The sequence below is a fragment of the Dinoponera quadriceps genome, unplaced genomic scaffold, assembly GCF_001313825.1.
Source record: "Dinoponera quadriceps isolate SergipeBrazil2010 unplaced genomic scaffold, ASM131382v1 scaffold1565, whole genome shotgun sequence".
In the NCBI taxonomy this organism is placed as follows: Eukaryota; Metazoa; Arthropoda; class Insecta; order Hymenoptera; family Formicidae; genus Dinoponera; species Dinoponera quadriceps.
The window spans coordinates 1,681,881-1,702,881 of record NW_014556124.1 but is presented as its reverse complement, the minus strand read 5'-3'; the positions used below and the strand labels follow the sequence as shown (position 1 = coordinate 1,702,881).

The 21,001-nt window shown below is 39.4% G+C and overlaps 4 protein-coding genes across 6 annotated transcripts in view; 2 read left to right on the top strand and 2 right to left on the bottom strand.

Annotated features, from left to right (window-relative positions):
• Positions 1-96: 96 nt before the first annotated feature.
• Positions 97-4,423, bottom strand: LOC106746702 (importin subunit alpha). The gene is made up of 8 exons (XM_014623527.1): positions 4,146-4,423; positions 3,396-3,559; positions 2,845-3,155; positions 2,505-2,760; positions 2,265-2,403; positions 1,765-2,123; positions 1,333-1,662; positions 97-1,200 (listed from the first exon to the last, which is right to left on the bottom strand). Exons 2-8 carry the CDS (start codon positions 3,483-3,485, stop codon positions 1,105-1,107), a joined length of 1,581 nt encoding a protein of 526 aa, XP_014479013.1. The 5' UTR covers positions 3,486-3,559; positions 4,146-4,423; the 3' UTR covers positions 97-1,104.
• Positions 4,424-5,096: 673 nt separating this feature from the next.
• Positions 5,097-10,031, top strand: LOC106746759 (protein arginine N-methyltransferase 5). Of its 3 annotated transcripts, XM_014623747.1 has the most exons (13): positions 5,097-5,192; positions 5,262-5,423; positions 5,595-5,719; positions 5,812-5,930; positions 6,020-6,243; positions 6,438-6,617; positions 6,687-6,911; positions 7,026-7,234; positions 7,298-7,420; positions 7,621-7,796; positions 7,885-8,088; positions 8,167-8,348; positions 8,426-10,031. In XM_014623747.1, exons 3-13 carry the CDS (start codon positions 5,631-5,633, stop codon positions 8,576-8,578), a joined length of 1,884 nt encoding a protein of 627 aa, XP_014479233.1. In that variant the 5' UTR covers positions 5,097-5,192; positions 5,262-5,423; positions 5,595-5,630; the 3' UTR covers positions 8,579-10,031. The 3 variants fall into 3 exon arrangements, with proteins under 3 accessions (XP_014479233.1, XP_014479234.1, XP_014479232.1); XM_014623748.1 differs by lacking the exon at positions 5,262-5,423 and having other exon boundaries at positions 6,702-6,911; XM_014623746.1 differs by lacking the exon at positions 5,262-5,423.
• A 142-nt stretch (positions 10,032-10,173) lies between these two features.
• Positions 10,174-14,890, top strand: LOC106746760 (glycine cleavage system H protein). Its single transcript, XM_014623749.1, has 3 exons — positions 10,174-10,684; positions 11,318-11,461; positions 12,044-14,890. Exons 1-3 carry the CDS (start codon positions 10,393-10,395, stop codon positions 12,274-12,276), a joined length of 669 nt encoding a protein of 222 aa, XP_014479235.1. The 5' UTR covers positions 10,174-10,392; the 3' UTR covers positions 12,277-14,890.
• A 1,253-nt stretch (positions 14,891-16,143) lies between these two features.
• The window catches only part of LOC106746758 (nuclear hormone receptor FTZ-F1), a 24,316-nt gene continuing 19,458 nt past the window's right edge, over positions 16,144-21,001 (bottom strand). Inside the window, 5 exon segments of the mRNA XM_014623745.1 lie at positions 16,144-16,753; positions 16,843-16,943; positions 17,619-17,877; positions 18,913-19,244; positions 19,247-19,651. Coding sequence (XP_014479231.1) covers positions 16,607-16,753; positions 16,843-16,943; positions 17,619-17,877; positions 18,913-19,244; positions 19,247-19,651 — 1,244 coding nt within the window. The 3' untranslated portion in view covers positions 16,144-16,606.

Here is a 21,001-nt window from a genome sequence, read left to right as displayed (position 1 = left end):
GCGAATGTTATTGTAATATCTCTTCATCGATATATCCCTTCATATGTGAAACGAATTGCGAATTAACGGGTAAAACAATGATCGAGTAACTGCGTAAACATATCGAATTTGCAAGGGAACTCAAGATTCGTGTATAATAATCATCTCTTGTATAAACGGGAAGTGTAAAGCGAAATCAAGCCGCATCTCTCCTTTTCTGATTAAGTCGTACAAAAAAAGAACCCAAGCTCAATTATCCTCAATGCAAAACGCTCTTATCGCTCTAAAAAATTACGTTAAACCGTATCGAAAACTCGGGAGGAATTAAATTTATGAATAACGATGGGGGATTTTGTGTGAGCATTTAAAGAATGATTGTCGTGTGTAAAGGGTTGTGAGAGATAATAAAAATCGAAGAATCGATACAAAAAAAAAATCTAATCGGCCAAGTTCACGGTAGCATTTGCAAGGCGGCATAGTGAGATAAGAATTTGAAATTTTGCCGAAAAAAAAGCCAGTTATTTCTGTTCGGTGAATTTACGATCACTTTCCATCTGTCGATAACGCTGTTTATAACGGTGCTCGAAACTATTCGTACAAACGTGGCGATTTTTAAGAGCGCCACACCTCCTTGCTCCCCCCTGCCTTCTCCTTGCCGCTCCAGTTCGGCCGGCGGCGAAATCTGCGAGGCGTTTCCTAATAATTGAAAAATTCTTATCGAAACAACTCTTATAATTGATTTATCATAATGTTAACAATATATAAATGTATATAAGTGTCTATGCTAGCGTATAAAAATATATGTGAAGGAGCTGTCTCAATGTGAACTTTCGGATATCAGGAAGCGCCCCACGGATTTCGTAACAATGTCAACCGACCCGAGGCTGAATGCCGCGACTTGTCACTGACGGTCTATTAGCTGCGTAATCCGCGAGACAAGCTGGCGCGACGAAGGTAAGCAAGGAGGCGTAGCCCTCGAAGATCGCCCCGTTTGTAGAAATAATTCCGAGCACTGATTTGCAAGATATAATTACACACTGTAACATCGTTAGAATAATCAAGTCTCGTAGGTATTTACAGGTTCTTTCACTGACATTTCCTCCCAGATAATCGCGATATACGCGTTCAAAAGGTGAAGTCCGTCGACGTACTCTCCGGTGCTTTAAACTCTAATTGTCCCTCATCATTTGCCGCAGGAGCAAGGCTCGCATGTTCTTCATCCTGAAACGATTTTTTTTTCTCTTTTTATCGAAAGAACTCCATATGTTGACGTGTAAAAATCAGCACGTCGAACATAAGTTCTCACACGCTTCCATTTTCGGTTTCTCAAGTCTATAATACGATTGTACAAACCCCGGAGAAAAATGTATCGATCATAGCCATAGATTTCTGGTAAATCTGTTCGTTCTTGTGATGTTGAAGAGCCTCTAATTTATCCAACCCTCCGATTTCCTCTATCATGAGGGCGATTTGATCGACCTGGTTGCATTTCTCCGCCGTGTTTAAGATGTTGGTCAGACCGTCTAAGACGACGACGGTGGTACTCCAATCTTTCGCGGCCAATAAATTACAAAGAGGAGGCAGTACACCCGCCTGTACCAAGTCGGCCAGCTGTTGATACGATCCACCTGATGTCAAATTAGTCACGGCCCATGCAGCCTCTTTTTGTGCTTTAAGGTCCCCCTGTCAAATAAGAATTGTTAATGTAAAGCGATATCCTTCCGTGGCATTTGTCGAAACGTATCTAGATATTAGTTTATATGCACGTACAAAATGTACACTTACGGAATCAAGTACTTGAATCAATGGGGGCAATATCCCGGCGTTTATCACATGTTGAATTTGTTCGGTATTGCCAGCCGTGATATTACTGATCGCCCAAGCGGCCTCTTTCATGATGTTCTTCCGTGAATGACTCAACAAGTTACAGAGATGCTTCAAGCCTCCCGCCAGGATAATAGAATCGGTCTGAGCATCGTCGCCGGTCACTATATTTCCAACCGTACGTAACGCTGGAGTGAGGACAGTTGCTTCTTGTGACGTGAGCAATGACACAAGTTGAGGCACGACGCCACTGTCCAGTACGGCTTGTATCTTGTCGTTGGACCCATCGGTGAGATAAGACAGTGCCCAACAAGTATCAGCTAAACAATATGGATATCGGTGTTAATATTCTGTCCGGATACGGATAGTTCATTTAAATACATATTATGAATGAATATATATATATATATATATATATATATATATATAATATTTTAAACAAAAAACATGTGATATCTCACCGAGTATATCTCGATCCGGGCTTGTAAGCAGACGATTCAATGCCGGAAGGGCAGTTTTAACTATATCGAATGGCGGAGGCGGATTCTTATTCCGGCACAAGTTAGACAATGTCCAAACGATATTGCGCATAAACGTCACCTGCGTGTTACCATTAGAAATATCAGAAATATCATTTATACGTTAATACATAATGGCGTTTATACTCGTAGATATGAAGAAAAAAAAAGATTTGGACGTACGGAGGTGTCCGGTTTGATTAAATCAAGAAGAAGAGGCACAGCGTCGTGCGCGAGAATAAGATCTCGCGCGGGTGGCCCGTCCCCGGCTATATTTCCGAGAGCCCACACCGCTTGCTCGGCAACGTTAGCCGACGGGGATTTCAGCAGCACCACTAAACGCGGCACGGCTCCGTATTTGATGACGACTTGCGTTTGTTCGGACGTGCCGGAAGCCACATTGGTCAACGCCCATGCCGCTTCGAATTGTAAGGCAACGCTAAACAGGCGAAACGAAGGCGTTAGCCTCTCCCTCACGAACACGAATGAGAGAATCGGCGATCGTCCGATGGCATTCGCTTACTTGTGGTGGCAATTCAAAAGTTCGACGCAGCGCGGCACTATGCCACGATTTATTATGGTCTCTATCGGTGGATGCTTCTCTCGACTCAGCAATTTCCTGCAGGTCTGTGTCGCCTGCAACTGCAACGTTTCGTCCGGCGATTTCATCGCAGCCACAATGTCCTCTATGGTGGAAAAGCCGGGCGAAATAGCTTCACACGACAGATTCAACACCTCCTCTTCCGTGTTGAGATTACGTCGCTTCGACAATTGTTCATCCTTCTTGGCTTTGCGCAGCTCTGTGTACACTATGTTCCTTCTCCTTCGTGCTTCCTAGAGTATAACAAACTTATCAAACATTGTTTCATATACTGCACACACACACACACACACACACACACACAAATTAAATTTCTGTATCACAAAGTGTATAAATAAATTACAAAAAAATATTGACACAAAGTGGTTCATATACTGAACATTGAACTATTTTTAAGAAGAGTTTATACTACAGCTTCATACATCGTTATTTATGTCAAACATAAGTTAGGAAATATTTTTATTTATACTCACATCAAGTCTATTGGTGTATTTAAAATTTGCCATACGTCCGTTACTCACATCTTCTTGAGAAGACATTGTTGGATCTTTGTTGTTAAACATGGTTGGATCTTTGTTGTTATCAGTTCTTTCAAGTTATTTCAATCTTCCGTCTTCTTAAGCTTCTAAGCTTAAATCTATGAGATAAAGATTCAACTTACAATTACAATATCATGTTTGATACTAGAATTTATTTAGAGAACTTCTCCTCCCGCTCCACATACAGATCGCGTTATTTTTCTTTTATATAATTCTGTAAAAATATTCAGTTCAAATAATGTGGACGAGGAAACGAATTTGCTGTCACGTATACGTGATACTGGCCTCCCGTACGAGATCGTTGCGCCGCTGATAACGAATATAACAAATACGACAAATTTATAAAAAATAAACTATATAAATCAGCGCGATAGTTAACGTGTAAATATTAAATGGCTGGTAACGCTATTCTTACAAATTTATAGACCGATTCACACTAGTCTCGGAAAGATTAGCAGTTATCGCTGAAATTGTTTCAAATTCATCTCTTATAACGGTTAAAGAGTAGGCATATACAGGGGTTTTGTATGAATGAAGAGCGATTTAAATGCAACTGGACTTTTCTGTTTCACTACGTGATCTACGTGATCCAAATCGTTGAGTTAAATAGCAGCGGTATGATCCAGCTTGAAATATATAGTCACTGGACAAATCGGTGCTGCAAGATACACAAATTGACCAAACCTGATCGAAACACGTCCTCCTCGGATGCCCTTGCGATTCGTTCTCCTTTGTTGAATGATTCAATTGGAACCTGTTGCTTTTGCCGTTACGGGCCAGCAGAGAGGATTACAGAGACCTCTCGCGGAGCCAGAGACACGTAGAAAGGGATGTTTTGTCTCAAAAAAAAAAAAAAACGCAGGAACTTTTTATCTGCGATATTCGTGATCCAGGAAAATTATTCAAAGTGTATTAAAGAGCAATTTTCCGGTAGACATATTGTCCTTTAGCTGATAAAACGATTTGTACTGCAACCGAAGATGAACTTATGATAATTTTAAATACAAGAATGGACCATGAATACTTGCTATTGCGAAATTGGAGCGTCCAATCGAATTCACCATATGAAATACAGGCCGGGTCAGCGAATATATCGATTGAGTGGTCAACTTTTGGAAGATGGATGTGATTGGTAGATATAAAAGTATACACCAATCATAGGACGGTATTCATAGTCAGATCTTGAGACTTTCTACAATAGGCAAAAAAAGGTCCATTTAAGTCCCAGTGTGTAATAGCTTTAAGCTCTAAGCTTTAAGAAATTGCCCGATCATAGTCGAATGTAAGGAGAATAATCGACTGTGATTGGTCAATTTCTTAAGATTCAGGGCTTAGGGCAGTATCAGACTATGGATCGGGGATTGAGATTGAATTGAATTTGGCTAATCAGTACAAAGTTAACGGGACTCGAGTTTAATGAAATTTCGTGAACTTTGTGCTGATTGGTCAAATTTCAATTTTATCTCAAATTTCGAATTCGTAGTAGGCTGCGTTCGAGAATATACGCTGAAGGTAGAATAACATTTAATTGATCATTAGTTTTTCATCCTGATTGGTCAATTAAATGCCACTCTACCCTTAGTGATTGGTATTTCTGAACGCAGCCCGACCGTTGCGTTATAGATTCGTGGCCAACTTCATACGAAGCGTTCGTCAAATTTTGACTTTTACAAAAACCCTCTCTGGAGTGTACCGTGAATTTACCAATTTTACTGATTTTACTGATTACAGGTATTAAAAGGTTATTTATTTATTATTTTGACTGTAAAAAAGCCTAACAGATCTGTACTGCTTCGTTAGGTGTCTCCGTAGTTTCTGCTGCAGATTCTAAACACTTTAACTGATTATAACCTCTGATTGCTACAAATGTATCATCATTTTATATAAATTAATATTATTAGTAGTATCTACATGTAAAATAAAGATAAAACAGTGTTAAACAAATCAGTATTAATATTTGAGGTGAGTTGTAGATAAATTTTATGTCATGTATTTAGAACATCTAATCACAATGTGTACATGTTACATGTTATGTTTACATATTTTCATGTGATGCTGGGGTATATTATTTTATTATCTTGCATGATATACAATAAATAGTGTGAATTTATACATCCAACATGATTATTTCAGAAAGGGAACATACTGTATACTTGACGATATATTGAAATGACAAATCAAAAGCCAATTTCTTGTGGATTGGATTTCTGTTGTGCTGCAAATCTAAATGATTGTCTATTCACCGCAACTTCTTCAAAGTAAGTTATTCATTTTGTAAATTTTACGTTAAATTTTCAACGGAACTTGGTTTTTTTTACAAAATTTCTATATGAGCTTGATTTCTTTTCAGATATGATTTTATCTGTGTTCCATTGGTACATCCTTTGCTCAAGAGAGAATTTCTATCAGGCCCTGCCAAAGATCGTCCAGGACCATTTACTAGACCTGATATCATTTTAAATAGTTCAGGTAAATTATAATGAAAAATATTTAAGAATTTCTTAAAAATAAATCATTTTAGTATGTAATAATAATATATATTTTGTTATATTTCATAGATTGGAATAATTTAATTATTGGTAAATTCTCACCATTTATCAATGTGGACTCGGCCAATCCAATTGTTAGGAAAAATAGCGAAGAAGCTTTGAATCAAGAATTAGGCTTGGCCATGCATTTTGGTTTGTCAGGCGTAACTTTTAAATTAATGAGTGGCATAGGAAATAATATGAATCTCGCAAGAATTATTTGTGAGAAATTGACAAGTAATTATATTTTCCAGGTAAATTTTTTATTTCTGAATTACCGAATGAGAGATTAGGGTTGTGGTCTAATTCACACTTACAGCGCTATAAGTGTCATTCTACCTTTATTGTTCAAAGAAAGATGGAATGACATTCACAGCATTGTAAGCACAAATCAGACCACAGCCTAGGGTTAATTGAAAGTATTGAGATATTCTATTGGTCATTGTAGGTTTGGATACAAATACCTATGGAAAATCCAATCAAGCAAACCTATTCTTACAGAGAGGAGGATTGTCCAACGGCTGAAAATCCTTGGGAATGGTGGAATGCATTTAGGATAATATGCGACTATAATAGAAAATTAGGAGTCGCATTAATCGTTAGTCATGATCTGCCTGAATCGGAAGAGGTATCTACACAAACTAAACTTACAAATTAAAAGTATATATATTATCGATGCTATGCGTTAATCAACCAGTCTTTGAATGTAAAGATTGACAGATGGCTCGGGGAGCCAGTGAAATGCTTGATTTTACCAACGACGATCTTTTTAACTAATAAGAAAGGATACCCGGTGTTAAGTAAAGCACATCAGGCATTAGTCAAGAAATTTGCCACATTAGAAGTACAGTTTATATTAACAGGCGCATCACGCTACAGGAGTATTAGCTATTATTACAATTACCTTGACTATTTGTGGAAGGTAAGACCGAAAGAGAGATTACGTAAAATTATCTTGAGATGATATATTTGCTGAGATAACATGCTTGTTACAATTTATCGGTAGATGTAGAAAATTACATTCTCATCTCTTCAGGGATGTCAAAATAGCGGAGCAGTGGAAAGATTTGCTCGTGGGTACGAGGATTATTTGCAATGTCCGTTGCAACCTCTAATGGATAATCTCGAGTCGCAAACTTACGAGATATTCGAGAAGGATCCTGTGAAGTACCGAGAATACCAGAGCGCTATATACGAAGCCATAAAGGATATCACACCGAAGGTCAACGCGGAAGGGAGGAGGATGTAAGTTGAATCGATATCGCAATATCATAGTCACAAAGGAATGTAGCAATTGCGAATCTTTAGAGTAATCATGGTGGTTGGTGCCGGAAGAGGACCCCTCGTAACAGCATCTCTGAACGCTGCAGAGATGGCCACGCAGGAAGTGAAGGTATATGCGGTGGAAAAGAATCCTAACGCCGTGCTAACGTAAGAATCTTTCGAAACGAAGATTTCGTACGATAATGACGCTGTATTTCAATATGCACTGTCAGTGCTGAAGATCTATAATATACGTGAACGTGAACTACTATAGATTTTCAGCGTCGACAGTGAATGTTTGGAACACAGATTAATGAATGTTCCTACGAGTTAAATTGGCGTTATATTTTATTCGCCTGCACCTACAGTTTGCAGGCTCTCGAGAGAGATGTGTGGGAAGATAAAGTCACGGTGGTGTCGTGCGACATGAGAGAATGGGACGCGCCCGAAAAGGCCGATATCATTGTTTCCGAACTACTTGGATCCTTCGGCGATAACGAATTATCTCCCGAATGTTTAGACAACGTTCTGAAGTTTCTACGAGGTCTGCATTGCACATTTTACATCACACAAGCTTCACACATATTTACAGCAATCGATAAAAAAAAGTTCTCCCTTCTCATTTGTGTTAGATGACGGAATTAACATACCGCAATCATATACTTCGTATATCGCACCTATACAGTCCTCTAAATTATACAATGAGGTAAGGCAGCTCAGAGACAAAGATAAACATCCATTGACTAATTTCGAGACTCCCTACGTGGTGCATCTTCAAAATAAGTACGACATAGCGAGTCCACAACCACTTTTTACATTTATACATCCGAACAGAGGTTTGTCTCAATGTGGTAACCGATCGTCTGTATTTTCATTTGCTTGAATTTACACATGTTTTTACTCATTCGTTTCAGCTAGTGCTATCGACAACTCGAGATACGAGACGAAAACCTTTGATGTACAACAAGAATGCGTGTTGCATGGGTTTTCGGGATACTTTATGACGGTTCTGTACAAAAATATCACATTGAGTATAGAACCGAGCACGTATAGCCCGGAAATGTTCAGTTGGTTCCCAATTTTCTTTCCACTTAAGGTATGCTAAAAAGATAACGTCACGTCCATCTTGGGAGAGACGACGATAACGATAGAAAATTATGGATCCGTTTGCAGGAGCCGGTGAATCTGAAGGCGGAGGACCAATTAGTAGTTCACTTCTGGCGAAAATGTAGTTCTAAGAAAGTGTGGTACGAATGGTGTATCAGCCAGCCCATTCCAGTCTCGATTCACAATCCAGGCGGACGTTCTTACACCATTGGATTGTAGTTTAATAATTCTGTCACTTTCACCAATCATTTTTGCCTTTCATTTATTCAGACAAATCAGGGACGTACAATGAAATAAATAGCTCATTATATTTGGACTATAGACAAATTTTTGCAATACAGTTCGCGACAAATATCTGGGCAACATTACATGATGTGAAACAGTATTTTCATATTCCTTTCGTTTGTTATTTGTAAAGTTGTCCGGTGAATTAACGCATTAACTGCAGGGAATGATGTGTCTCATCTTTGATAGCGAATTCAATCATCCATATTATACCCAGATCCAATGTATCCCAAAGATTGCTACACATTAAGGCCCATATTCTAAATTCTCTTTTGATTGATAAAAGTCTTTAAAAGTGGCTTAGAAATTACTTGATCAGCTGAGAAGCCACGTTCAAGGCTTTTATCGATAAAAAAAAAAGAAAGAGTTCATAATACGGATCAAAGTATACAAATAAAATGGCGTAACATAGGCACTTTGACGATGGAATAATTGAGACTCTTGAGCAATCACTGTGACTGTCCTTGTTTGGTGACGTCAGAAGTGAGAAAAACGCATGCCGAGATTTCTTGCGTTATACTTTTTAAATAAAAGGATATATCCACAAAATGACGTTTATGATCGATTCAGCACACTTGTAAAAATGTCCGTATACTTTTCTTTTACTCGAACAATCAGTAAACAGCCGCAAAATTATCAGCATGTACCAATCGGGCGGGAGTGATCGAATTCGCCATTAGAAAGAATGTGTCCAGCTTGACATATTAATGCTACTTCAATTTAGTTTTATTGATAGACGTACTTAGAAACAGAATTGTTTCCTCATCTGGTATATAAATTCAGTTGCATAAATAATAATCATTGACACTGTGAGACAAAAGAAACAATAGGGGAATACAGATATGAAAGATAATCGATGCTTGGAAAGATACGATGGACACCGGTCATTCCGTGGTTTTTCTTTTATACACTTACTACGACATATATATAGTATGATTCAGTATATTATGCTGATATTGTACATACAGTATCACATAATATGGCATATATGACAGAGATGATCTCTGAGGTCACTGATATCGAATTTTGATAACTCACATTACGATATATTCTCGAAGCGTATGCTACTATCATCTGCTTAAACTCACGTGATTAAGTACGCAGCTTGGATAACACTGTGTAAATTTGACATGTTGTAACATTATACTAAACGTTGCCCATGTAATAACGGTCTCTTATATACGGAATGTATATTTAATGTACATTCAATTTTCGTAATGAATTTCTACTTTGTTCAATCTTAACGTACAAGGGTAGTTTTTTCATCTCTTATATAATCACCTTCAGTTCCTTGAACGGATTATCCTGTCGAAACAGTGTGTATATCGATGTGTGTGTGTGTGTGTATGCGATATATATAAACAATATATAAGATAGAACATTTGATGATGCGATGACTCCTTCAAATTCTGTTACAAAACAAAATCGTCATTGCTTATACAGGGCGTTGGAAGAATTAGAGATAAAAAACTAACGTGACTTATAAAATAAACAGGAAGGTCTTCGACTTAAGTATAGATCGATTGTTCTTGAGATATTCAGCTCTTTTATTTTGTAAATTGTGTGCCGTTCTTGCACGATCTTGAGGATTATCGTTCCCGATGGTGAAACACGACGAGTAATTTTCAAACAATCGTTCACGATATTCGACCGATGGATACCGCGATGTAAAACTAGCTCGATTATTTTTCGAGGCGAGATAAGAGAGAGAGAGAGAGAGACAGACAGACAGAGAGAGAGAAAGGCTGATGAGGACAGTAGCGGTCGGGCCGGGTCGTCGAAGTTTCCTCTCGTCACTCGACGCTACTCAGATCGCGCTTACGGCCGAGAGGAGGGTTAGAGTCATCGGCAATCTTTCGTACGGTCACGCGTCACGAGTAGAGATGAGGATGGCAAGATTGGCCGTACGGGCCGGCAGGTGCGCGATGAAAACACTCATCTCGCACGGTGGAAACGATCTGTTCGGTGCGGTTGCGGCGTCGAGGACACCGCTTTTCACCGCAGCACGCTCCATAACCACAACACGATACTTGAGAACTGGTAAGTCGAGCAGACGTTAGAGTTAACGCGTCTTGATTTTACGAATCTACGGGAATTACTGACGGAACTGCTGGGTAGGGAGGGGGAACGAATTGCGATGTGAACAAATAACTTCACAAATTCGACAAATTCGTTGCATCATCACCGCATCGCCGGCATACCGGAAAACACAAAAATAAGGTCGTCGAAAGTGAGTGATATTCGGCGCGACATATTTTAAATTTTACACTATGACGTCGACAAAGTATAAGATATCTCGTCAAGTACTCACTTTTCGATCATTTCTCTGGAATATTTTATACGATAATATCGACGAGAGGAGTCGTTTTGTGCGAAAAGAATATACGATTTCACTTGAATAAAAAAAAAGTACAGTTATCGCACCCGCAATTAATGTCGCAGGAAGTTGTCTCGTTGCGACGCGCTTCGATTGTCCCTCCTATCGTGTTTTTCTCTTCTATCGTTGACTGTGAAAGAGAAAATTGTTTCTTTTCAAGTTGCTGGTATCGCTCTCTGTGTGATTGATATTTTCCTTCCGTGCGAAAGGAAGACGTTGACGCGCTTGCTTGAAGAAGAAGAGATTGATTACCGTTGAATTCGCAAACTCCGAGATAAACACCGTGATTTTTTCAGAACGATGGTACACCGATAAGCACGAATGGGTAACTGTAGACACCAAAGTGGGCACAGTCGGTATATCTAATTATGCGCAAGAGGCGCTCGGAGATGTGGTTTACGCGCAACTTCCCGACGTGGGATCCATGATCAAGAAAGGAGGTAATTGATACGCCCCTGTCATAACCGACCGAATTTCCAAAATGACGAGTGAAAGCTGTGCCAAAAAAAGATACAAGCTACTCTGCCCGATATAGTTGAAGTAATACTTCATGTTTCTTCTTTCTTTCTTGAACGAAATGTCCAACGAACAAATCCCGACAATTTTAGCGTTGTTTTGTTTCAATTATCTCTGTTATTAATTTTATTATTAGTTATTTTTCAGCGAGAATCATTACAGAGACTATCCGATTGCGCGATGACTTTTCATTTTATGAGTTATGAATATATTTTTGCGCTATAAAAAATTTTGCACAATTCGACAGAATGGACACAGCTGTACTAAACTGAAATGAGTTGAACTAAAATTAAGTGAAGTTAAAATTAAACCGTGTCGAATTACATTAAAGTGGTAGTTTCTAATAAATGGAATACAATTTGTACATACATTTTTTTGGTTTGCTCTTGAACACCTATTCACAATTATCCTCCTTTTTGGTTTTATCACGTATTATACAGCCTCGTTTCATCTACATATTTGTGAAAATCTCATTTTCTTAGATCGAACTGTGATTTCTTTTTTAGAGGAATGCGGTGCGCTAGAATCGGTGAAGGCAGCTTCGGAATTGATAAGCCCGGTCAGTGGAAAAGTTATAGAGAAAAACGAGTCGATCGAAGATAAACCTTCGTTAATTAACACATCTTGTTACAAGGACGGTTGGCTGTTTAAGGTAGAATTAAGCGAACCGGACGAAATTAAGAGTCTAATGAACGAGGAGAGTTACAACAAGTTTCTAACAGAAACAGACGCACATTGAACTCTGATATCACATCTATATACGTTTTCTAATGTACGTGTGAACCAAATTATTATTCGACAATTATGTATCAGTGATCGGACTTTGAAGATATTATTTCGTTACACAGTCACGTTAGGGAATGATAACGATTACGATAGAAAAATAGCTAATTTTCAAAAAAACATAATAATGATAAAAGACTGTCTCTCGAAGAAGGCAGCTTGTTGCAATGATTTGTTGTATTGACATAGTAATTTAATCAGAACCATAGGTAAAATAAATAACACTGCACACGCAATTGCACACGCACTACGCACGTGACTTGGATGTCACGGACGTAGAGTATATTCCTAACCGAATATACTTTCTGCGTTACAATTTTTATGCACCGCAGATCACACGGGGTTCACATCACACTACATACGCTATTGTATTCATTATAAATATATATATATATATCATGGTGCACGAAGAGGATGAGATTAACGTTAATATTTTTTACATCACGTGTAGAATTATACAGCTGAATTCACGTATTTGATCATTTCATTTAATAGAAATTAAGTAACAACTATAAGTAACACATGTGTGCGTGTTAATTATAAATTAGTATATACATATGTACGTGTATATATACTAATTTGTTAAGTAATAAGAAAAGTCAATATACGGAGCATTTAGCGTTTGATTTTTTTACTAGTGCAACACGTAGCCTCACACATTCGTGTTAGGATTCATGGCATAGTGTCTTATGTTACTAATTTAGTCGAATTAATATATGACTCACACTAAAGCATCACATGTACGAAAGATTATATAACGTAAAAATTCAAATGTACAAAGATGCTTCTTGTTGATGTTTTCACATGAAAGAATGATAGATGATTGCGATAGTTGCGATATCTTTATTAGTCACTGTGCAATGTTCGTCGTCTCGTATTTATACAAAGCAAAAACAAATATACAAGTTGTTTGACATACATGAATAACAGCATTCAAGTTACGAATTATGATAATTGTCTTGTTCCGTGTGTGCACGAAGGCATTGAAATTTTGTAATAATTGTACATTCTAACGAGTGACTGAATTAATCATAAAATACTACTATCTTTAAATCTCGCAAAATGGCATACTGATTGATATCTATATATCCTATCAAGTTTTTTAACTTTCGCGGAATTTGATCTCTCACAATTTCACAATCTGGTAACGATCTTTAATATCGAATAAGGGAATACTATCTCGTCTCGTATGGGGTCAACCAGTACAATATATAATATAAAAAAATAGCATTATAACTCTAGAAAGGAACAGTTATCTGTTAATATAATAAAGATATATTTACAGTCAATTATAATGTTTTTTTTCTACATAATTTACAATTGCCAACTGCTAATGGCAGTGTTAACAACGCATAATAGTTCCTTTTTTCCCCCTTTAAAACTTTATTCCAACGATTTATCGGGCCGAAGAATCACATCGATATTAAATAAGATCATTGCCAATCATAATTGGTAACTGTACATATTTAACACAATGTACATAACGCTGCGATCGTCGTATTCTCTAGTTACATTTGTTAACACGTCGTAACAGATCGAATCATTATGATGGAAGTATATATAACAACGACAAGTCGATTTAGAGCTACTTTTAGAAGAGTTTTTTCTTTCCCTCACATTGCTATGGATATTGATGCTCGCGAATGACATTTGTTCCAAAATCATCAGACCGACACGTTTAACGGGCAGCCTCGAAGAAGAGTAAAAATAAATAAAACGTAGCATAAATGTTGTCTCAATAAAACAGTGAAGTCCAAACAATTTAAAAATAATTTAAAAACAACTCTAGAAGGCATTAATCCTCATACTTGTTATCTTTTTGATTCTTTGAATCATTGGATTTCCTTTCGACGTTTACAATTGGTTTCTCTCAACTCTGACAGCAGTAACTATGCTTTCCTAATTAATACATGGTAAATGACACGATTATAAACTAATGTGCCGAAAATACAATAATAATAATAATAGTAATAATAATAATAATAATAATAATAATAATAACTAAGGCCTAAAAAATAACATGGACATACAATGGATACGATATTTTAATTAGTTGTATTACATAGCTCGGTAGCTTCTTATGCGTAATTATACACACTACACGGATTAAAAGTAGCTGTTTATGCATGTTACATTCATTCATTCCATTCAAATTGCTATCTGGGCGTCTATTCTGAGGTATGTGGTTACTAAAAATGTAAAAGTATAAAAACTTAATACAGAAATATGAAGAGGTAGTCATTCGTGTCTGAGTTAAATAAAAATAATCTTTTCCAAAGAGAGAGGGAGCGTCGTAAATGTATGTGTGAGAGTGATAAGCCTAGAGACTGTCTCCGATGGTGTTCAACGTGAGAAGAACCGGACGATTTGTAAATTTTGGGAACATTAGCGTATTCTACATTGGCGTGTGTGTGTATATGTGTGTATGTGTTGTGTGTGTGTGTCAAACTTGACGGCGGACAGAGGATCTTTACTCACGTGATAAATATATACGATACATTGTCGATCAAATAATTGTTGCGATGTAACAATCATAACTTGTAATAATAAAAATTATAACAATATCGTTATTCATCGCAATAATTACTCGTGATAATAACAATAACAATAGAATACTCGTCACCACTCCTCCTGATTTGATTTAACACTCGGCATTCTTAATCTATAACGTGGCGTCAAATTTCGCGCTTGTCACAAGTCACATGTTACATCTAGTTAAATGTATTGCGAGAAATCGGTGGAAAAAGTGAAAGTATTAAAATAGCATATATTCTTTTTGCAGCAGGTACGTGTTTGATACGTGAATGAAAACAGGAGGAGTCGCGACGGGTAACATTTACAATCGATTTATCAGCGCGAGAAAAGATCTGCGTCTCGTCGTTCCAAGTTTAAGCTTTGCATCTGACACATGTAATTTCCGATGGCTTTGATACCACAGGCGTCGAAAAGACAACCTTCACAGCACTGAAGAATTTCTGACTATCAGCTAAACAATATTATATTAAAAATAATAATAATATAATAATCTTTTAGTGAAAAATTACTACTTTCGGTCGCTATCTTAACATTCACTAAATATCTCTCTATTTAACAACTGCGCGAGATATAAGATTAAATTGTTATCTTATGTATTTAGAATTAATCGCTAGACAATATATAGGACCACATAAACCTTGCTCCAATGATTCTTTTATTTCTTAAACAGAATCTTTATTATGATACAACATACAATAGTAAAATATTCGTAATTTGTGGTTATTCCTTTCCGCCACCTATTTGAAAAATAATAAAGAGAAATACATGATTAAGACCCTAAAATTAGTGAAGACATTAAGTAGCTAATGATTCCTCTCGAGTGTAAGCAACAGAAATATATTTATTTCGTTAAACTCTATACACAAAATATCGTAATTACATATTTAACATGATTCATACTTTACAACGTAATTGGAATGTGTTAACTAGTATTTACAATATAGTAGCCCTGCTTGTGTGCAAGTGTGTCAAAATGCAGATTTCTTTTTTTCTTTTCATAGGAAATTCTAAGGATGCCCAGGTGGCCGTGCAACAAACACATATGTATATATCACATGCAAGTTTACTGTCGTTCAAGTATGCCCATTGAATCCCTTGCAGAAGCACGATTAAAATCTGGAAAGTTCGGATTCTCTTTAGCAGTAATAGTGTACATTATTCCGTTCGAATGAGTGAGAGCAAGGCTTCAGTGGTATGCTTAAAAATAATCGCTTCTAAGTATTAGAAAAATAGCTTTACTTATTTAGACAAAAATTGCCTGCCCTTTGACCAATATTTTGTTTTAACCACCCTTTGTACTGTTTTCAAGGCATCTTGCTTACTGTTTCCCTGCGCTTGTACCCACCAACAGGGGTGTTTCTCCACGGATACATCTCTAAAACTTCAACATCAAATATAGAAAATATATGTCATTGTGTTTATATATTTAGATACACTTTATATAATACATATATATGTAATATATGTAAAGTATATATACGTCTATACTCTTTATTTGTATGCATAGGTATTTATTGAACCAATGCCCCTTTACTTGGTCCGATACCTTAGCAGCGTTAGCTCTTAATAGGTACTTTGAGGTCCACTCTGTCTCCCGATTAGGGGCGCTAACAAGACTTTCGATATATTATATATGTATGTATGCATGTTACGTGTATATAATGTGTGTCTGTGTGTGTATGCGTGTGTGTGTGTGTGTGTGTAGTTTCGTACTATTCGATGGCAAAAGTTACCAGGAGAAACCGATCGTTTCATTTTCTCTTGGCGTGAAGCATCTCCATGAGGAGTGTTTGCGTAGGTGCACCTCCGTTACAATGTTTGTGATAGAGATGGTCCTCTCCCCTGCTTGCCACCACGTGGATTTCTGGTAATACTGCTAGCAGCTTGTTGAATTTATCCTGCAACGATCAGATGAGAACAATTAGATACACACCGTCTCCGATCTGTTCGAGCGAGGAGTATAACGTAAGCTTGAATCTTGTAATACCGGTAGAGCTGGGTAACAATGTATCGAGTAATCCATAAGCGCCCGTTGAACTTGCTCGTGCCCTTCTTGCACATGCTTCTTGTTTACTAGCCCACGAACCTCTGTGCCAAAATAAGTACATAGATTTACGTAGCACGACCGACATATATATATACACACGTATTTTGCAAGCCATATTGTACACTGCACGGATTTCGTTATATACACGTTATACTAGATGCTTAGTTCGTATCAAAGTAGGACGGAGTATCAGAAAATCAATTATGAAGAATTGCATCACCCGTATACGGTCACAAGACGGTTGCAACATTTTTTTTTCGACGAGTTTTGCAACGCATCCCGTATCCAATAAGAAAGTGTATCTCCTATTAAAATTAACTAAAATTAAAATCAATTAAAATTACCAAAAAAAACGAATTCTCCTATTGGACACGGGATGCATTCCGAAGTTTATAGAAAAAAAAAACTATATTGCAGCCCGTCTTGTGACTGATTGATATAACAGATCTCAAGTCGTCGATCTGAGGTCTCGGAGTTAATCGCGTTTTTTTTACAGACTTATATAATGCCTTCTCAGATTGCCCTCAATACATAAATTTGCAAACTTTGTCATCATCTTCCGTGACCCTGTAACGCGCTTTATCGGGATTTTCAGTTCTAACATTAAATGTTCCATCCGTAGGAAAGTACGGTTCCGTTTGTGAATTTCGCGACGCGCATTTAAGAGAAATGTACAAATGAAACACGGGCTTAGATACCGGATGAACTTTACTTACCGTGATTCAGCAGCATTAGGAATTTCATGCAAACGTAATCGGAGAGGTCGAATTTTAGTTCCTGAAGTTTCTTAGACAGATCGTTGAAAAGATCCGCCAAACTAGGAACTCCAAGTAGGCCGAGGCAAAGGAGATCAAACTTTTGGCCATTGTGAAGTGTCGTCTCGTCAGGTAGGTTATTGTGTAACCTGTGATGAAGGTGGTCCAGTACTAACATATCCGACCAAGAGTGTTGCAGTAGCTTCATTTGATCGTCAACCTAATAAATTATTTGTGCGAATGTTAGATACTGCATTAAACGCATAAAAAAAAAAGAAGAACGAGAAATACCTATACCACTGTATTCCTTAATACGTTTTCCTCTGTCGATTATTAATCACACATCCATATAATTGATAATAATACGGATATAAAACAAATGATTATAATTCGTCATGTTTCGTTAGCTCGACAAATATATATTCCTCCCGCTTCAACGTGTTTAGCGTTTTGACGCGCACATATATATATATATATAGTAATCTATATGTTTATAGAACATTTAAAAAGGAGAGAAACGAAACACGCGCACGAGTAATATTGATTATGACGAGAGGCGAGAGAGTGAAAATCCCGCGACAATGTACCATATTGTTGACGAAAAGCACAAACAAATGGCCCCATTATCGTCGTTAATGGCGCTCGCCGTGTTGAGGCAAAAATAAAAAGTTGTTGCAAAACGATCGTTTAAGTATGCAATTTACAATTAACGCGGTCCTGCTTTGGGGCAACCGCCATAACCCAGAAACGTATCTTGTTATGACCTAGATATGAGGCGATGCTTGAAATCATTCAGTGATTGTGCAATGCCGCTGGTTACCTCACATCCCCGCCGCTCATGCCACGAGCAGGCCGGGCAACGAGTTATTTATCGGTAAGAACACAACTCCTCGACGAGGAGATTCTCGTCGGCACGATCACTGTAATTACGATTACTCGCTTAACACACGCGCGTAATCGCCGTAATCACCTTCTCCGTTGCGTCCGACGACGTGTCTCTCTCTCTCTCTCTCTCTCTCTCTGCCCCACGTCGTATCCCAAATGTCTGATGCGAGTCGAAACGAATTTCGAAGGTGGGGAAGGAGAAAATGAGAAAAGGAGAGGCTGCCTCCTCGCGATCCCACTCGATAAGAGCTGAACGAAGGGGGAACGAAGACACGTCCCCCTCTTCCTCGCACGATTCATCACTCTATAGAAAACTCGTGATAGGAAAGTATCCGCCGCAGCGGAGAAGGACTGCGGCTTGGGAGCTCACCTTGAGATCCTTGAAGAATATCGAATTCCTAGCCCAGTCCACCTGCGCGAACAGATTCTGGTCGAGCACTTTGCACATTAATTCGAACAAGTCCACTTCACACTGATTGTACGTTTGGTTTTGCAGGAGTGCGAAGAGGGACGTCTGCCACTCGCGGTCGTCGAGCGCCTGCACGAAGTCTCTTATCATCGGACTAGTTTTCAGAGCGATCGAAGGGTTGATGCCCGCGGTGCTCGCGGCACTGCCGTGGGACTGCTGCGTGGACTGCTCGCCGAAGTTGAAGGCCTTTGTACCGGGGGTGGTGGAGTTCGCGGCCCACAACTTGTTGTCCANCCGCCGCCGCCGCCGCCTCCTCCACCTCCTCCGCCGCCGCCGCCGCCGCTGCCGCCACCGCCGCTACCGCTGCCGCCGGCGATGCTCGGTTGGGTGGACGGTGCGATCAGCTGGTGTTGACCGGCACCGTTACCGGCCTGCGTCGTCACCAGTCCCGCGGCCACGGCCGCGGGGGACGGACTCGAATCCGGCGAGGAGGTCAGACTCGAGACCTGAGGTATTTGGATCTCCTGCTTGATGTGCAATAATGGCGTCACCGTGGACGAGTAGCTCGGGTCGAGATTGCCGCGTATCGTTTGCAGCGCCATTTGCCGCTGCCGCATCAGTTGCAACTTCCGCGCACGATCCCGCTTGTACATGGGCCCGAATTTGTTCCTACCGCCTCGCATCCGGTCCGCCCGTACAGCTGTAAACAATTCAGAAGACCGTCCGTTCAGTCGATTGTTCTCTCGTCAATAGCGACCTCTCCCTCTCTCTCTCTCTCTCTCTCTCTCCGCGCTCGAATTTCTACTTTAGCGACGTATCGGCAAAAATGAATGTCACGCAAAATCTCGGCACATTCGCCTCGGGCGGATTCTCGTCTCTGAAATGAAAATCACCCGAGGTTCGATTCTAGATTGACTCGCAACCATTCGTATGTACGTAACTCGCGAGCGATATCCAATGAGCGTGCTGCTTTCACGGAGAAGCAGCACGCTCATTGGATATCGCTCGCAAGTCACGTGTACGAGTGATTCAAGAATCGAGCGCCTGAAGTGATTTTAACTCTCCTCCGTTAGTCGCGATATTTTTTTATCCGTGAATGGTTGGCAATGTACAGACACACTGATTTTCCCATTCCTTTCCTCCGCTTCTTGAAACGATTCTTCTTTCATTAGCACTTGGCCAATAGAATAAACTGACAAGTATCAAAATGGTATCTATCGGATATTGCGACTAACGGAAGGCTGAGAGACGGCTTCCTTCGAGTTTGAATCGTTTCTCGGCTATTGTTGCTTCATTGTTATTATTACTACAATTGTTATTGCATTCGCCGGGGATCTCGGCCGACACGTCGATCACTCCTAAAACGGCAAAATCTATCCAACGAATAGCTTTCAGGTTGAACTTTCGGGTATTCGATATACCTCATATCTAAGGTTTACGGGATACTCGGCGCGAAAGAAACGATTTCACATTTCGACTACGGCCGATCCGATGGCGCGAAGGTAAGCGAGGATCAAAACCGGCCCTTCTCGAAAGGGTTCGCACAGGTTCGCACACGTTGCTGAGAACGCGCATCGTGCGATCGTCCGCTCGAACGCTCGTGAGAATCGAGGGAAATCCCGCGGGCGTGATCGCGCCGCGATCGAACGAAGCAACCTTGGGGGAAGCGGTCTTCTGAGTCCGGCGTTGACGAAAGCGGAAGTCACGGCTAATCGCCAGATAAGTAGGACAAAAGCGTGAGAGTGCGCACCGCTGCTATTCCAGTTATATGCGCGCTCCCAGCAATGAACGCGCGTACGTATATAAAGTTGTGTGCACGCGCCCCGCCACGCAAATCACCACCGGTTGACCACCATTCGCGTTCTCTACACCTACGGCGCCGACGTAACCGTCGCGACGTTGAATTCGCGCATTCCCGTTTCCGCGAAACAATCGACTAATTACGGAGCCGTTACGCTGCGCGAAATTGACGGATGCTCGTCAAGTTGCACCGCGGTGGAGAATTTATGCGTGTAAACCTTGAGAGATGTAACAGAGAGAGAGAGAGAGA

What these genes read in the sequence shown, in the direction of transcription:
- LOC106746702 (XM_014623527.1), bottom strand. Translation starts at nt 3,485, where the DNA reads ATGTTTAACAACAAAGATCCAACAATGTCTTCTCAAGAAGATGTGAGT. An exon ending in TAATCAAACCGGACACCTCC is followed by an intron (nt 2,404 to 2,504) that starts GTACGTCCAAAT and finishes GGTAACACGCAG; the next exon opens with GTGACGTTTATGCGCAATAT. An exon ending in CCCGGATCGAGATATACTCG is followed by an intron (nt 2,124 to 2,264) that starts GTGAGATATCAC and finishes CATATTGTTTAG; the next exon opens with CTGATACTTGTTGGGCACTG.
- LOC106746759 (XM_014623746.1), top strand. Translation starts at nt 5,631, where the DNA reads ATGACAAATCAAAAGCCAATTTCTTGTGGATTGGATTTCTGTTGTGCT. An exon ending in TATCATTTTAAATAGTTCAG is followed by an intron (nt 5,931 to 6,019) that starts GTAAATTATAAT and finishes TATATTTCATAG; the next exon opens with ATTGGAATAATTTAATTATT. An exon ending in AACGCGGAAGGGAGGAGGAT is followed by an intron (nt 7,235 to 7,297) that starts GTAAGTTGAATC and finishes GCGAATCTTTAG; the next exon opens with AGTAATCATGGTGGTTGGTG.
- LOC106746760 (XM_014623749.1), top strand. Translation starts at nt 10,393, where the DNA reads ATGAGGACAGTAGCGGTCGGGCCGGGTCGTCGAAGTTTCCTCTCGTCA. An exon ending in AACACGATACTTGAGAACTG is followed by an intron (nt 10,685 to 11,317) that starts GTAAGTCGAGCA and finishes TGATTTTTTCAG; the next exon opens with AACGATGGTACACCGATAAG. An exon ending in ATCCATGATCAAGAAAGGAG is followed by an intron (nt 11,462 to 12,043) that starts GTAATTGATACG and finishes TTTCTTTTTTAG; the next exon opens with AGGAATGCGGTGCGCTAGAA.